At 49.2% G+C, this 18,183-nt stretch overlaps 1 protein-coding gene across 4 annotated transcripts in view; it reads right to left on the bottom strand.

The window, feature by feature from the left end:
- Positions 1-18,183, bottom strand: part of TENM2 (teneurin transmembrane protein 2) — a 1,103,034-nt gene that overhangs the window by 329,085 nt on the left and 755,766 nt on the right. For all 4 annotated transcript variants that reach the window (XM_028528771.2, XM_036014378.1, XM_036014380.1 and 1 more), the window contains one exon: positions 4,239-4,448. In XM_028528771.2, the coding sequence (XP_028384572.1) occupies positions 4,239-4,448 (210 nt within the window). The remainder of the gene's footprint in view (positions 1-4,238; positions 4,449-18,183) is intronic.

Genomic DNA, 18,183 nt, shown 5'->3' with positions numbered 1-18,183 from the left:
CGTGGCTGCTCTGCCTGGTGGGCTGGGAACCGCTTTGGAGGACAGGCAGCCAGAGCCGAGCCAGGTCCTGGGGACCTGGAAGGGGTCACAAGTCTCTGCGCACCTGACCAGATCTCCGAGCTGACCGGGGAAGAACTGGGAACCCAGTGGCACGTGCACAAAACACATTCGCCTTGGGAAAGGTGATGCTGTGGGGACCTGAGATCCTGGGCCCGGGGTCTAGGGTGAAAGTGGAACCCCTCCCAGAAGGTGCGGCCTCCGGTACGTGAGGCCCCACCGAGGACTCCCCTCTGGTTCTCCGCCTTGGCCCTGCCACTATCCATCATGACTCTGGAAGAGATGTAAGAAAAGGGACGGATGAACGGATGGATAAATGAATGGGTGAATGGATGAATACATGAAGCTCTTTTGCTTGATGAGGCCACATAAGTAAGACCATCGTTTAAGGATCTAGGCAACTGAATTCCTGGCCCACTCCAGGCAACTCGCTGGTGTTGATGTGCTACTTTCATTTGGAATGAACCAAGACACTGCTCTTCTAAGAAGGGCCAGGGCGCCTTGAATGTGCTTCGTGACCGACAGAGGCCGTCCAGCCGGGACAGCTCCCCGGCCACGCGGGACCAATTGAGAGAGTCCTCACTGACAGGCGTCCCGGCTGCACTTCTTCTGTGTGTTGGACGTGATGAATGTGTGCTCCAAACCCTTTCATTTAGGCTTTTAAGAAAAGTAAAACTCAACCTTTTGTGAGCGGGGAGGTAAGCCAATGCTTTTGATGACAGTGTGGCTGCCCATGCATTTTCTGCCTTGTACACTGATAGCGAAGCGCGAGCCTTCCTCCTGTTGGAAAAGCAGTCTTATCACTCGTGCATCTGCGGGAGCCTCCATTAGGTTGCCACTCAGATTCAGATTTTTTTTTTCCCAGATGAGTTATTTCACAGGCTTTGAAATTATGCTGCTATCTATAGGAAATATCGCCGGAGCTCACCTGGCCTGGCAGAAGGCAGAACACAGGATGAGCTGCTTGCCAGGGCTCAGCTACCTGGAAGAAAATGCTTATGGCGGAGGGAAACTCCTCTCTTCTCAGCATCTCCCCAGGGTCCCTGGCGTCCGCTCGATTGGCAGAAAGTGAGGGTTAGAACGATTTGGCTCCAAAGGTGCCCAAGTTTTAGTGCCATCCACTAAAGAATGCGCTACGCTCATAGAAAATAATGACAGTAAAGCCATAAAGGTAAAGCTTTGTTGTTGCTTCGAGGAGCTTTCACATTGTCAGAAACACTTCAGTGGTGTGGTTTATGTCTGGTTTGTCTCCTTAGAACAAAGGCGCTCTGGGCAGGAAGTGTGTGTGCTGACCTTTCCCCGCCCCCCGCCCCCCCGCCCCCACTGAGAGGCCTCACTGGTGTTGGGTAGTAACAACAGTAGTAACAGGGCAGCAGAAATGATTCTGTGCTGTCCTGCACGGGCCGAAGGTGCTGCAAGGAGTCTGATTTCACCTAAGGAAGAGGTTAAGTCCAAACTGATACCAGATCTTTGTACCACAAGGTCATGGCCAGGAGACCAGCTTAAAAAAATTCTGTGTAATTAACCAGGGAAATATCACACAGGCTATCACCTGGTTGGTTGTGCCATGATACCCATCATAAAACCCAGTGCCTCTGGGTTCCTCAAACTCGATGCGGGACACCCAGACACAGCCCTGCACTTGGCGTCGTCTGTGTCAAACTCTGTTTTCAATCCTTTATGTCAAATTTAAATTCAAGGAAACCATTTGGGTCTTGATAGAATCCTCAACTTGCTCTAGACACCAAATCCATTCCATTAAGACGTGCAGGTGCGTGCACGCACGCGCACCCTCACACACACACAGACGAGAGCACACACGTACTTGAACTTGATCTGCACTCACTTTAGCTCAGCCAGAGTCCAGAATTTTGAGCGACTGACTGCCTGTTGGCCAGAGTTTTAACATGTTCTCCGATAAGTATCCACTGGAAACAAGGGTATTGCACTATTGGGTGCCCACCCTTTAGAAAGAAATCCTTGTTTGGGGTGAAAATGGCCCCTCGAATTTTCCGTGGTATTTTCCCCCTGTTACTGAAACTTCTGTCACTCTCAGGCTTAAGTGAGCTGAACAAATGAGTGGGAGCGATGAAAAGTGGATGATAAGCTTGACTCTGAACACACGGGTCTGTTGTGTCCACCCAAATGAGGTTTGGATTCGGCATGAAAGCGACAAGAATACTCCATCGACAATTCCCCTTCTGATGCAGCATCCAAAAGAAAAGAAATCACTCACAGCATTATCACTGAGAAAACATTCTAGACAGCGCTGAGATAGGAACTGACCTCTCTTATGGAAATCATCTTGGCTTGCGTATCCATATATGCATAAAAGGGTATAGTTTTTAAAAGCTCATTTTCTTCCTAATAATTGTCTGTTTTTAAAAAGCTATCAGCAGGTGCACCTCATTTCAAAAGCCTCTTGTCCTTCACAATACAATATTCATCATGATCACATAGTATGAAATAAAAAGCAGCAAAACATAAGTGAGGATAGTTCAATTAAATGCAACATAATCTCTGCAGCACAAAAAAAATTGTTCTGTAGCTAAAATCAGTTTCTGATGAAAGAAAAAAGGGACTATATTTCCGCATATTTTTAATTACATAGAATTTCCTCAAACATGATTTTTCATAATATATTCCATTAAGTTAACATCATATTTGAAGAAAGAGCATTTTCCGATTTCATTTTAAGCCTGATTTTGAGCAATTACAGTGTCATTGTTCTGCGGTAGAAAGGTTGAATTCATTTACTGTGTGGTTATGCTAGTTATGATTGATGTCTCTTCTGCAAATGATAAACCAATCACCCCAATGATGTAATGTCATTTTAAGAGTGCCATAATCACATTTCTCTCAAACTAGAAGCTCTGATAAGTTCTAATAAAGATTTATGGTAGATTAAAGGCCTTCATAATATCAACAATGGATTGCTCATTTGATGAGAGATTTGATTAGGTAATTTTTTGGGAAAAAATAATACGAGTTTGCTGAACACATCAGGCCTGGCTTTGGAGAAGGGCACGGGCCATCCTAAGTAGCAGTCCGTCATTCCATCTCCAGAATGAATCATCTTAAATGCATTTAGGAGGTCCTCTCTAATTGTAGAGGTTGAGGCCAGTGGCGGCATACCATCATGGATGGAGCCAAAACACAATCTCATCAATGAACATTCTTGGCATGGAAAGCTCTGTCTCACTTTCAACAGCATATATTCATGCATGCCACGAGTGGCTGATTCAGAAGATAACTCCAAAGCCTTTGAGTCAGGAGCAACTAATTTCTGCAAATGTCTCCCCTTGGGCCATGGGGACTTCACCCTAGATATCGCCCACTCCGGTGTTTATGCTTTGGGAACACATCGCCATCAGCAGAAATCAAAATACGGCATCATTATTGCCGGGCCTGGGGCCATTACACCTAAGATTTACAGGTTGGGAGCTGAGGAGTAGCCACAAAAATCATCAAAAGTGGGACAGAGCCCGGAGACCAGTGCCTTTGCCCTGTGATGTGAAAGCCACAGTAAGAACACTGGGGACTTAGAAGCAGTGTTTATCGTGGTACCACGTGATCAGCTGACAAAGTTCAAGTAAAGTAGCCCAGGAGAGGGTTATAGGAGAGGTCATCGCCCCCTCCCCCCGCCAAACATGTCGGACTTGAAAAGATATTCAGTACGCACGTCAAGCAAACATGTTTTAACAGCAGAATCCCCTGAACGAGCATTGGAGAAAAGTCGGAAGCTAACCACCAGAAACAAGAGATGTGACAGGCACCGAAATTGGGCATGCGAGGGTGCCCAGGGTCCTCTGGCTGCAACCGGCATCACGTAGCACGACAATCTGACGTTCCACTGCCTCCCTGCAGGTCCCCTGTGAGACGGACCAGCCCGCCGCCGCATGCGCAATGGTGGCGGGCGGGGGGGCGGCGGCGGGTTCCTCCCACCGAAGGGGGCCCCAGCCCCGGTGAGACACGCAAAGCGCAAAAGCCTTACTGGGAACTTCAACAAACATATCCCGGAACCGCAAGGTCACAAAATGACGAATGTACTTCACCTTCACGCCTCCCACTCCACCTTCTCCCCAGCCCGCGTCTCCAAATCGCCATTTTGCGGCAGACGCAACCTCGTCACGCGTGCGCGCGCGCGCGCCCCCGCACATTCAGACAGCACGTTTCCTTACCACTGCTGGCGGCTTGCTGGGGCCCTGAGCATGCTCTGAGCAGGTATGAATTGGGGGAGAACTCCTCATCGGGGTTGGTGTCCATGATTTGATGGGAGGTGTTGCTGTCTAGCAATGGCATCTGGCAGCTAACTGGTGGAGGATTATGGGAGCTAGGCAGCTGAGCAGATGGGAGGAGGCTAGACGAAGATGTAGGTGGAATGGGACGACCTGGGAAAAAGGACAAGGGGTCAAAGGTCAGCAATGAGTGTCATGAGAGCATCCAGAGAACGTTACATCAGAACCACCTCACAATCAAAATATCTAAAAAAAAAAAAAAAGAAAAAAGAAAGTGTTTCAGATGTTTTTTTTTCCCAAGTGGTTTAATGTTTCTCCAAATGTCTAAATTCATACGATAAGTCGTTGCATGTTTCCGGAAGCCGGTGTGAGCGGAAACATCCACCTACACGGCTGACACGGAGTCAGTCTGGGAAACACCCAGTCCTTGGCTCTCGCCTGCTGCAGTCCTAACCTAAGACCACAGCCTCTCTGCTGCCCCGTGTCCTTGCCGGTCCACCTGCTTCCACTGCTGCCACACCCTTATTGACACCCCGTGGTCCCCATCCCGCCTCCACAGAAGCCAGAGTGCTTTAAAGATAGAAACCAGGTCCTGTCGCTGCCTGCCGGGTGCTCTCTGGTGGCTTCTCACTGTGTGGAGGGACAAGTCCAAACTCTTGATGACAACCTGCGTAACTGGCCTACCCTGGCACTTGTGACCTCTAACTCACCTCTAACGGTGGCCTTGCCACTCTCCACCTGGGCCCTCATTCTCTAGCCGAAGCGGCTGTCTTCCTGCTGCTTGAACACGCCGCACCGTTCCATCCTGGCAGTCTTTACATTTCCCGTCCCGCTACGTGGAACATTCTTCCTGACTCGCTGCCTCCTTGTGTTCACAATCCTGCCCCCCCTCTCCGTTCAAGCCTTCCCCGTTTGTCTTCTTGAAAACTGCCCCTCTATCTGCCCTACCCTATTAGCCTGTTTAAAAATGTTCATCGTCCTTATTACTATCAGGGGTGGACCCCTGTGTATTTTATTGACTCCTGCATCCTCAGTGCCTTCCCGATGAACTGCAACTCTCGAATGAACAAATAAATGAGGTAGAATAAAACCAAGTACATTAGATTGGGTTAGAAGTGGAGGAGAGGTGGGAAGGCGAACACATTTGCATCTCAAAGCAATGGCCAAGGATCCACTCTCCCCACTATGAGGCTGGGTTTTTGTTTTTGCTTTTTTGTTTTCGTTTTGACAGCATGAGGAATTCCTACAAAGAGAAACACAGCCACTCCAGGCCACTCCAGGCCAGCCCAGCCCAGCCCAGCAGCGGGTGGGCAGTGACGTGGCGCTGCCCTGGGGTCAAGAACTTCCACAGGGCAGACTGCGGCTACCTCTCTTGTCACCTGACAAGCGGCTCCCAGCAGCCAGACGCTGAGTGAGCATAACTGCCACGTGTACTTTCACCTGAGTCACCCCAACATCTTTGGGGTCCTTGTGCTCGCTTGCCTGCTGGTTTGTTCTTTTGGGAAAAGCTCAGAACAAGGAGCCCACGGGGTATGCCCTAAAGCCAGGGGTGTGGAGGGAAGGGCAAGGTGTTGAGAAAGCAAACTCAAGAATCAGGTCTGAGTCTCAACTCAGGTAACAAGCGCCTCAATCAGAAGCAATAGCTTCTCCTGCTTTTTAGATGAACCATGTACACGGGGACATTTTCAGGCACCTGAAATGGATGTTAACATTTGTCGCTGCCTTTGCGGTGGTATCTCCTGATGTATCCTGGAGGGCACTCAATGTCATTGATACAACAGTGTGTTTCGATGAAATGCATGGGTGCCCCTTAGGTGTTCTCTGAGATACCGAAGATACAAAAACAAGCAAGGCGTCATCCCTGCACCCAGAGAGCTCACAGTCTAGTTGGGGGAGGCGGATGGGTCCCTGCGCTATTTCAGTGCCTGAGAAGGGGCAGACTGTAAGGGTGTGGCACTGTGGGGGTGAAAACGGGGACAGGTGGTCCAGCCTGGCCAGGTAGAGGCAGGGCTGGAGAGTCCAACAAGGATTCCTGGGAAAGCTGAGGCCTGAGCATCTTCAGTGGAAGAGAAAAGGGACTTCCGGGGAGAGGAGAGCAGTGACCCACGGTGCAGAGGCGTCGCACTTCTGGCCCATTGCCCGTCTGGGGGTGGGAGTGGGAGAGAGAGACAGGAGAGACGATACACCTAAAACTAAATGTTAGGGGCTCCTGCCCAGTGGCTTGACTAAGAAGAATCGTCCCTGAAATAGATCAATGGATAAATGGAGTTTCATTTGAAAAGCCCATTTATTCGTAGTTGTTTGGGAGCCGTGTAAGGCACGCTATTCTCGCCCGATGATCTGGCAAAGACAGACTGAGCACGTCAGAGTTTCATCAGAATCAGTATTCACATTTAATCTGTACCTTCTCCCGCAGGCTTCCCTCTACCAGCTATCATTGGTACGACTACGTGAACTCCTAACGTTTTTGCACAGACTACGGGCCACTCATGGTGCCGGCCACTCGTTACAGGTTATCTCAGCGAGTGCCCAAAGCAATTCTATGAAGTGAGAGTGATTGTAACCCCCATTTTATTGATGAGGAAATTGAGGCGCAGCGAGGTAAGACTGCATAGCTATTAAGTGACAGGGGCCAGGAGTCAAACTCTGGTTTGTCTGTCCCCAAATGTGCTCTTGGCAGAGTGTCTGTCCTGACAGCATGGTGACAGCAAGGGAAGCTGACATGCAAGGAGGGGGTGATGTATGGGAAACCATGTTGCAGGTTTCCACCTTCCAATCCTAAGGATCCTTGGAGGATTTCATAGAAGAAACATTTCTTTGAAGAAACCCTGTATAGCTGCTATCAGCTGGCAGAGTTCAAAGCCTTTCTCATAATTTTGTCATGGAGTTCAAAGTGGCCCCTTCGTGGCAATATTACTGTCCCTTTCCATCAAGGCTGCCAAATGTACAAGGGTCCCGATCGGGACACAGTGAGGTTGGTGCTGATGTCCACTTAGTGACGGGGCCCTGGTAGGGACAGATTTGAACTCACGATCAGCAGGCGTGAGAGTTTGCACGGAGGCATGTCTGAGGCTGCGTGTGGAAGAACAAGGATGGCTGAAAGCCAATTTTTGAATTCCTTTGAGTGACTGAGGTGGAACTGAAGTTCAAGTGCAATTTTCCAGAAGCCTGATATGATAGTTGCTATGAAATCATCCTTTACGTGAACTTTTTGAAATTTCGTTCGGCATGAATTCGTTGCAGAGACTACAGACGGAGCCACTTTTTAATTCATACAAATACAGGCAGTGGCAGAGCAGTCATAACACAATGACGGGGCTGGGGCGGCTTGGGTCTATTGAAATACACATCACAGAGCTGTCTGATTCCTCTCACTTTCAATTCACGCTTTGGTGGCTCCTTAAACTCAGCTTGCTGCTGCCTACCGTTACTCGGGAAATGTCTCAGCCCCAAGATCCGTCCCCATAGTGTATGCTGCCCTCTCTCTGCTATGTCATTTGCTAAGTTTGTTCACTTGGGCTGCATTTTTCCTCCTGACTGTTCCGACTGGCAGAGACCATCTGTACAGATGCAAATAGGTTCCAAAGTACAGGGGAGAATGCTGGAACTTCCGCAGGCCTGCTTTACAGACCACGGTTTCTTACTGAAATATCTAGCGTGCAATGGGATTGCAACCAGGGATTGTGCGTTTTCCTGGTTCCTACTTTGTACACTGCAGACACCCCCTGACCCACTGGGGGCTGTTTCTGAAGTTCTATTTTAAATGGGTATAGAGTCCCTTGCAAATATATAGAAAACAGGGCTTAACGGATCTATTCAAAAAGCAAGAGAAAGCACGCAGAGGCAGCAATATGTCATTCCTTAAACTCACATGGCCTTGTGTATGTGTGGGTGTGTACGAGTGTGCTTTCCAAGATCCCTATGTAAATCATAGTCTAATTATCTGTATGACTGGATTCCCTGTGACCTTAAAAATGAAGACTAATGCATTCCCCTTCCCAACGTATCTGTTTCCAAATGAATACGATTCCATGATAGTTTCAGCTCATCAACATTTTCTGATGCAAACACTGACAGCCACACAAAAGCAGCTCCATGCTAACTGGGGGATCGTACTGGCTGTGTGGGGTGCTGGGTTGAGAAGGTTCCTGAAGATGCCGAGGGTTCGGTGGGAAACGGGCCCATCATCACTCAGGACAGACGGGGACCAGGAGTGGGGGTAACGTGGCGGGTGCCTACAGCTGCTGCGGCCACACCTATCACTTTATCCAACACCCTCTGGGGCTGATGGCGTGTGGATCTAACGTCCATGGCCTCAGTTACAGCCCTGTTTTTCTCCCTAAACTGATGTGGATCTAGGTTTAGTTCTTCCATCCAAGATTAAAGGGCTACAATCTCTTCTCCCTTCCCAGAGCCATAGATACGAGCCCAGAAATTGCTGCTCTGCCCAAGTGGTGTTAATATATGCCCTCATTTATAATAGAGGCCATGTTGCAAATCAAGTCACCAACTCCACTTGAAATGACTGGTTCCTTTTCATTCTGAAGATGAGTGGCAGGCTGGTATTAAAATGTGCTGTGGGGACGGTGCCTGGGAGAGCTACACAGTGGCAGAGTGTCAGGACACCAGGTGATAGAGAGACACGATCAAGAGATAGTTAAAAAAAAAATAAAACAAAATCACTAAAAAGCAACCACAAAAAGACAGTACCAGGAATAATTAAATCCAAAATAATGAGTTCGGTGTCCTTACTATTTACACATGTGATCTTGTTGAGAACTCGGCTAAGATTTTACATGTATTTTTTCTCTGTTCACATTCACAACCTTTCTGTGGACCAAGTATTATCATCACCCCCATTTACAGGTGAGGAAACTGAGGCACAGATGGACTTGGCACCGCTTGCAAGCAGGATGGGCCGGGACCTGCATCCAGGCCGCGTGACCTCCCAACCCAGGACTTGAGTGGCCCATTCCGCTCGTTCCTGCTGCAGACGAGAGCGACTGCTAAACAATGAATGAAATGTGAACCTCGGACTCATCAGGCCACTTCTGGAGCAAGCGTACCAGAGAGGCCCTCCCCAGGGGGTGATTAACCAGGGGCAGGAGCAAGGCTTCTCCCGGAAATAATCCCAGTGACTGCTCCCACGGAATGAATACTGTGTAAAGAGGGAAAGCAATTCTTGAGTCAAAAACTAGACATCCTTTGTGGCTCTGTGACTGCAGAGACTTAGTAAAAAATATGGCTTTTTTGTATTAAAGTTGAGTGTTGTGAGAAGGTCTGTATTAACATAGGCAAAGCAGCTGGTTAGAGGGTTTAAACAGTTTTCCTAAAGAATTATTCCAATACTTGCTGTTTACACAGGTGCCTGACTAAATTACCCATTTTCCGCTACGTGCTTGGGGGTTGGGGAGGCCACTGCTTTTGAAAGAGTTGAAAAGTGAGGTGTGTGAACATGTGGGTAAATAGAAATAATTTAAGAGCTAAGATCGCGCCCTTCTTTTGTTTGCAATCGATAAAATTTTTTAGGAATAAGGTCTACTTGCTCTCATACTCCACGGGAACGCTCTCTAGGAAAGAGCATGGGATTCTTCAGGTTCGGCCTAGTTCTGCGGACACAGAACCTTGTGCAGGGCTGTGGGATGGGGCGTCCTTCATCCACGTGCGTGATGGGCTTCGGTGAGGCGCTGGGCGTGGCTGCCGTGGCTGCCACCACAAAAGGCACAGGCACCCTGACAATAACTCCACTGAACTCCCTGCTTCCAGCTGAAGAGAACGTGGATGAAGCTGCTGGCGTCTGTTCAGCCTATTTTACGTACCAAATATCAGGCGCAGGGATTTTACTTAGGCCCCTCCCACCACGATCCCAACAGCCCTGCTTAGGGGCTCAGGGTTTTGTTAGCACACCCAGGGGGCGGAGCCGAAATCCGAAATCTGAACTCAGGTTTGCGTATTGCCCGAACTACGCCGGGCTATTTCTAAAGCAGCACTTGCCTCACACACACTTTCACCCACGAATTCGCGTCATCATCCAACCCAACCCAGCCCGTTCTCAACCTCTGCTCTGCCCCAACTAAAACTCTCTTCTCTGCTGGAGGTGATCATCTGATTGTCTTTTGCGAAGATTTAAGTCCGCCTTCCTGCCTGCAGCACTTCTCTGCTGTGCAATCCACCCCCAACCTCTTGGTCAACCCCATGGACTCTGTTGTCCAGAGTGAGGAACGCCCAGGGCACAGACTTTGGAGCCCGCTGACTGAGCTCTGCCACTTCCTGCGAGTCTGAGCAGCTTCCCCTCCCCCGCCGGGCCCCTCTGATGACAACAACACTGACTTCGAAGTTGTTGTGAAGATGAAATAACGTATGTCAGGTCCCCAGGACTGTCTTTGACACGGGAGGTGCAAGAGACCCTGAGGGAGCTAATGGGACTTGAAGCTTATAGGCGCCAGTTGGTTCATAAGCACCGGCCTTTCAGTACTTGAACCAATTCATTGTCTGCCCTCCCCTCATTTTTTCCTTCTTTAAGCCAGCTTGCATTGGTGTGTGTCACTTAGAACCCAAAGCATCCCTGCCTACAACTGGCCACCGAGCCCAAGTGAGAAATGACTAATGCCATACAGTTAACTGAGTAGAAAAAAAAATGGAAATAGATTCCAGGTCGTCTGCCTGGAGAAACGCCCGGATCCCCTCCTGGCTGCTGTTGGGCCCTACGGTACCACACTGACCTCGGGGAAGGGTGAGAGGGACTCGGTTTCTGATCTACGTCTTAAATTAAAAAAAGAGACAGAGACAGTTCTTTCCACTATAATTGTAGAATCCAAGATGACCTTAATGAACAGAGCATCTTAAGTAAAAATATAGGCCTATGTTGGATATATTTAGAGTTTATGCTGATGTCATAGGCAATATATGCATATATTTATACTCCCTGCAGCAAGCTGCTTGTATTTAGTGCCGTGGTTAGGCTAGATCAGCCATTCTTAACAAGCAGCGGCTGTGCTCCTGAGGGGCCATTGGCAGTGCCTGGAGACATCTTGGCTGTCACATTTGTGTGTGTGTGTGTGTGTGTGTGTGGGTGTGGGTGTGGGTGTGGGGTGGATACTACTGGCCCGTGGTGGGTAGAGACCAGAGATGCTGCTAAACCTCCTACAGTGCACTGAATAGTTTCCCACAACAAAAAATTCCAGCCCCCATGTCCACTGTGCCAAGGCTGAGAAACCCTGGATCGGCACGTACGGTGGTTTCAGATCAGCATGCTTGATGCTACATGGTCAACATTTAAGTAGCTCTTTCTTTGCCAGTTGATAAGAACTGGGCTGCTATTAGAGAAAAATTGGATTTAGTCAGCTCTTTCCCCACCACCCACCCAAGAAAACTTCAAGCAAACGAGCTTAAATCGCCACTGGAGAGCTCAGCGCAGGAGGAGATCCTGAGACTGAGCCTAGTTCGTCAGCGAGGGGAGGTGTAACATGTTCTTCTCGGGAGCCTGGAAAGACTTGCTTGTCAGGGGAGAGTTGGGCTGCCTCTATAGAGGCAAGAGGTTCAGGGAGAAGGGGCCACCTCAGGGGTAGGGCACTGAGCCTCCCCCGCAGACTGCTCACCACGCTCTCCCGTGTCTTCTCCGTGAGGCCCTCTCAGCCTAACTGGGTTTGCCCGCTCCCCTACCACCCCATTCAGAGTTTGTATTTTCATAGCCCAAGTCCTAATTGCCCTCTTCACTCACACTCCACTGAGCTCGCTGAAGCCCAGTTAAGCATTTTCTTGAAAACAAATCGTTTTCAGATGGCCCTGGCAAAACTATCCCGATTTCACACACAAGCTATTATCTGTAATTTATTGGAAGAATGGCAGGCTCTTGGGTTTGCCCCAGTTAAAGGGCCCCTTGCAGGAGCTCAGGCACGGACTGGCTCCAGTTTGGGACTCTGCGTGTGCGTGTGCATGGCCTTCCGAGACCTCACAACTCGCGTGTTGACACGTCACACCTTGCTGGCCGCGCTGCACTTGGGAAGGTGTCAACACCAGTGTGGCTGTAGACGGAGGGTGGAGCTAATTTCTGAAATAATACAATGTCTGTAATTTGTCTAGTGCCAAACCTTTCGTATATATAAGGAAAACGTGGGAAACCTTTGCAGCGTCCTCTCTTGAGGACACAAATTCACTTCACCTGCAGTGACATAACAGCTTACCAAAAGGCAAAGGACCCTCAAATACCTTCCGAATAGGAATTCCTAGTTGCTTGGCGGCATACCTGAATTACATCTCCCAGCTCCTTGAAGATGGGACCTCGTTGTTATTTTGGCGATGTGACGAGGGCCACGGAGGAGCTGAATTCTTAATTAACCGAAGTTTATATAGCTGCATATGGCAAGTGGCTCCCATGTTGGACAGTACAGTCTAGACTATGGTTCTACTTCCTGGCTACTGGTATCACACCGTCTTGTGTTTCTCCCCTCCCATAAAGAGCTAATATATTCCGAACACACCGATTTGCACATGTCGCGCTTCTTCTCCCCCCTCTTCCAAGACTCTCTGCTGTCTGCACAATACAGTTTCATTGCTTGCATGGCCGTTAGCTTTTGCCAGACCAGCCCCTACTCCCTACACTCTACGCCATCCAAGCGGGTGCACTGTTGCACACCTATCTCTTCCTCCTCTCATCCGTCCTGTGCACGGAAAGCCATCCTATCGCATTGGTAGCTTCAACCTCTTCTTAAAAGCCTCCTTAAAGACTCAGCTCGAGCATTGCCTTCTTTGTAAGTCTTTTCTGATTGCCCACCCACTGGTACTCAGGTCATACTTCTATCATCGTACTTATAATATAGTAGGATATTTATTTATTGGTCGACATGTATGGCTCATTCATGAGACTGTGAGCGACTAGGTAGAGACCGTGGATTATATACCTTTGTGTCTTGGCACCCAACTAAAGCCCATACTCAATCAATAGCAGTGTGATTGGTGGACTACAGCATCTACTCCATAAACATTTATCACATATATATCAAATTTGCATGGCATCGACCTCACTGCTAGGTGCCGTGGTTGCTGGTGTTAGGTTTTTGGTACCTGTCAGTGTGTGCGCGTCTTGCTGAGAAGAAGTGATTCTGATTTTAAATGGATTTATTTTCTTTTAACCCAATGACTGGAATATGAAGCCACTACTTCATCTGGTGCTCCAGTGAAACCATAGCAGCCTGCGACATTCTGGGAAGGCAAACTCAACTGTTAGATTTACCGAGAGACGGCATTTCCCTTTCCAAGGTGGTCTTTTGCCAAGGACTCTCCAGGGTGGTGATGTGACCGCCTTTCTGGCCTCGGCTGCTGACCTTAGAACCTAATCCCCATGCACGACGTGCTTCCAACCTAATTCTGGAAGCTTCCAGCCCTGGGGAGCTGCCTGGGGAATGTGACCCAACACTGGCCGGGAACTCGAGATGGAAACGCCAACTTGCGTGGGCAGTTCGGTCCCTTTCGCAGTTGTCTCTCTGGGCTGCACAGCACGGAGAAGACGTACTGGGCGGCTCCCTTGTTCTCCTCGAATCAGCATCGCCCTCTCCAAAGAAGGGAGTGCGGGTAAAAACAGCTAAAGAAAGATTTAAAGACATGCACGGCCATTTTCAAAGGGCTTCCTCGGGAAATACCTTTCACGATACATGGGACTCTACCTTCCTCACTTTTGTCTCCACTCTTTTGGGTTCGTGATACATAGAAATAACAATATTGCCAATCACAGAGATTTATTGATCTCTTACAATGCAGGAGACATTATTTCCAATTCCTTTATATAGACTAATTTACTTAGCCTTACAGCAGCCCTTTGGGGTCGGTAATGTTATCCCCATTTCAAAGACAGTAAGAGCGAACTGAGACGGAATAGCCTGGCTGGGGAAGGAGCTCGAGCCCAGGCATTTTGGCTCCAGAGCTCACGCCACGCTGCGCAGGGAAGGACAATGGGATTTAATTAACCTTTATACTGACAAAGAGCCCATCATTGATGTGATATGATTGGTGTTGGAACCAGACTGAAGTTCAAGTCTCGGCTCTGCCACTAATTCGCTGGGTGACTTTTGGCAAGTCCCCTCCCTATTTGTGCTCCACTGTTTGCTACACAGAATGAGAATACACACACTTCACAGATTGTTGTAAGGATTCAATGGAGCATTTATACACGTGTTCTGGAGTAAGTGGCACGTCTTCTTATCGAGCATGAGAAGGGTAGGAGATAGTTGTCCCAGTGCCCTTACAGGATGCTGTGCGAATTAAATAATAACAAACTCAAGTGCACTGCAGGCGGTACGGTGCTTTATGCATAGTAATTATTTTCATTCCCATTACTGGAAGCTTTCCTTCTCAAAGTCTTTGTCTGCAGACAGTGAACCTTCCTCACCCGTGAATCTGTGTTCTGCGCTGTGTCTCAGGCACCACAAGGATGGGACCTGGGCTCTGGGTGGCACATGCTGAGCTCTTTCACCGCCCGCTGCCTGCACTCACAGTGCCTGTGCCCTCAGTACTACATGGTCCTTGATAAGGTGCTAAAAAATGTAGCTATCCTGGGAGTCTAACCACCGACAACCAATCAAAAGGCTGGAAAGCTCCACTCAAAGATGGAGACGTATTATTCTGTTGAGACTAGAATCAGCAAAGTAACTTAGATGGGTACTGGGCCTAGTGTGTTAGGAAGCCATGGATGTTCAGGCATTCATTCATTCCTTCCCTGAACAGTCATTTGAAGGCCTCTGCTTTGCACCCAACAAATGCCCACTTGCAGGGCGGTCAGCAAGAGTCCTGGAGGAAGGGACGGGGGCTCCTTCCTGGGGCTGCCTGGAGGCCAGCCTGTTGCGGGACTGGGAGCAAACGGCTTGCCCTCAGCAGGCCTCAGGCAGCACACGCGATGGTTCTGCACTAAAACAGAACAGCACCCGGTGCCTCGAGGACATGTGATGACGCCCTCTCGGCCACCACGGAACCCACGTTCCACTGGGAGAGACTAATAACGACGGACTTCACAATGTTCTACGGCGGTATGCATGGACATTCCGTGGCTTGTAATGTGTGTCATCCCCCCGACAATATGACCTGGATGGTACTTTTATCGTCCCCATTTTACAGATGAGAGAATGGAGGCTCATAGAAATCAAGAGACTGGACTAAGGTTACACAGTAAGTCATGGGCAAAGTAAAGATACTCATTCAGATTTTTATGATTTAGGATTGTATCTCTCCACAGAGTTATTGCCCCATTAGAGATGTACACAGAGAAGAGCAATTCCAATGAGGGTCAGCAGGGAGGGCTGATTAGAAGGGGCAGTGGCATGATGGGACAAACTGTGGGGAGCTCTCCTTCAGCTCTGATTTTCCACAACTTTGAAATACCATCCTGCTCACGCTCACATCACAAGTCTGGCGGTCAACCACTGGGTCAAGGTCCCAGGGGAGGTCGTGTCCTAGCAGAAATTCATAGCCCGACTTGTACCTGCCCCATCTCCTCCAAGCCTGGCTTCTGTCTTTCACGACGGTCAGACTAAATGAATCCCACAGTTCCCCTCTTAGGCCTTGCAAGGCAGGGGCCCAGGGGACTGTCCTCGGAAGGTCCACAGAGGGTACCCTCCAGAACAACTGTGCATCAAGGCGGATGAATGGACACATTGAAAACCAGCCTGAGAGGGGCGAGAGGAAGCCCTGAGGGAGAAGGAGAGGAGAAGGAACTCCACAGTGTGACAATCATGCTGACAAAATACATCCGGCCACCCGCCTGCGGAGCACCAGGACGAGGTGCGGAGGGACGGATTTGTGTCCGAAAAGACGTGGAAGGAGAATGCTTCTGAAGAGTTTCCATGATACCCAGGCAGCCCAGTGGCCTCTGAACGATGAGGGTATCTTAGTCCCAGCTCGTGAGAAGTTGTCTTGTGTGGGTGCGTGAGCACGTACACACACACTCTTCTACTGACTGGAGTCAGCAAAATGAATACGCACCCCCGGGGGGCTGTTGGCCAAGTCTCTATTTTCATAAATGATGCCGTTCTCGCCTTTTACAAGCCTGTTTGAAGACCTGCAGCGCATCCTGGCTACAATTCAAAGCCCGTCTAATGAAAACACCTCCACTGTCAGCAATGTTAATGTCACTTTAAAGAGTGTGAAGTGTTGCTAAATGTGTCAGAAAACAATTAGATAACATAAGAGGCATGCTTTCTCAGTGCACAGAGAAATATATTATGCAGGCAGGAGATAAACGCAAAGTTTTCTCGGATCCAGCACATTCGGCATTCTCCCCACCTCTCTCTCTTTTTTTAATCCAACAGAGAGATGGTTTGGCGAGAGTAAGCCCTGTTTCAAATACTTGGAGGAGGGAGAAAAGCCTGCTTTGCCTCTGACTGCCGTCGCTTGAGCCTCGTGCTATCAGGCTCAGCGAGATACAAACAGTCTTCCACTCAAATTAAATGTGTGCCCTCCTAATTAGCATTATAAATATAGGTTTCTCTGAGCCAGAGTTGATAAAATTACAGTGTTGGGCTGGAAGGAAACCGGCAGCTCTCCCGTGCCCACACAATGGCTGCAGCCTTCGCCGGCTTGGAACAATGCTCCCCGAGCCTGCCCCTGGCTTCAGAGGTCAGCCCGGGGAGGGAAGGTAAATGCCAGCGGGCCCAGATGCGATCTGTTCTTTGCGGGGAATGGTGTCAGGGTTGGCCCCTAAGCTCTGGGGAGAACCGTTGTAACTGCAGTGCTTCTTGGTAGAGTTTTGTCATCCCCACCATCTGTGGGTTTCCACGCAGGAACTCCGCACCACAGGCAAGGGCTGAATTAAATGGACGCCCCTCCCCAACGCCACCCCGTGTCTCTCTCTCCGTGGTTCTGAAACAGGACCATGCACTTGGAGATGTTTGTCTCTTCCCCCCTCCAATTGGCCCATCCTCTCGGGGGGGGATTTTGAATTAGGTGAAAGAGTCGATGGTGGGAGGAGAAAAAGGAGGGAGGGATAAATAAAAAGAGACCAGGGCGGAGGATCTGGAGTAGGCACAGCCACCGAGTGATGGTCAGGGGTGAAAAAAGGAAATGGGTTGTTTTGACGTTAATTTTCAAATAATCATAGTTGCTGAGAGAGAGACCACTGCGGGCCAGGGCTGACGCGCCGGAAGACCTCAGGCTGAGTGAGAAGGGTGCGTGTCAGGCGACACAAGGATGTGCCATCTGGGACACGAACAAACAGGTTGTGTGGGCTACCAGCAAACCCGTCACGGTGGAGGGGATGAGACTGGAGTTAACACAGGCAACAATTCTCAGGCTTGTTCTTAGGGGAATTTGCCACATCATGCAGAAGAAGAACAAAGACAATTGGGGGTCACAGTTCACGGTTGGTTCATAATTGATGTAGTTCTTTGGCAAATCTTAGAAGCTGGCGGGGGGGGGGGGGGTTGACCTGCTGTTCATCTCCTTGTTAGGCTTCTATCTAGCTGCTGCTCTTTTTTCTGAGATCAGTAAAATTCATAGAATGATCTGGATAATGAAAGCTATAGCTAGAGGCCATTGAGTGCTAGTTCTAGAAGGAAACTTGGATAGTATTTGCACCAACCATTTCACTTTGCTGATGACAAAATTGTGGGGCAGGGGGAGGGGCTGACAGGGAGTGGTGGAAAGGGAGGGAGGGAAGGAGGGGGAGAGAGAGAGAATAGGGAGAGGGAGGTTTTACCCAGGCCACACAGTGAATTGGTGACCTGAGTCCAGGGCTCTGTCCAATAAACTCGACAACTCTTAATAGTCAAGTTGAAGGACAAAAAGAAAAACCAAAGTTTAACTTCAAAGAAAATCTGGTTTCACAGCAAATCATAAAATGGACTACCATTGTAATGCAAGATGTATAAAGGCACCTCCTGCCCGCTCCCAGAGCCTAGCACAT

The sequence above is a fragment of the Phyllostomus discolor genome, chromosome 13 (assembly GCF_004126475.2).
Source record: "Phyllostomus discolor isolate MPI-MPIP mPhyDis1 chromosome 13, mPhyDis1.pri.v3, whole genome shotgun sequence".
NCBI classification, from domain to species: domain Eukaryota; kingdom Metazoa; phylum Chordata; class Mammalia; order Chiroptera; family Phyllostomidae; genus Phyllostomus; species Phyllostomus discolor.
Note: the sequence above shows the minus strand (reverse complement) of the source record. Positions and strands in the feature narration are given on the sequence as shown.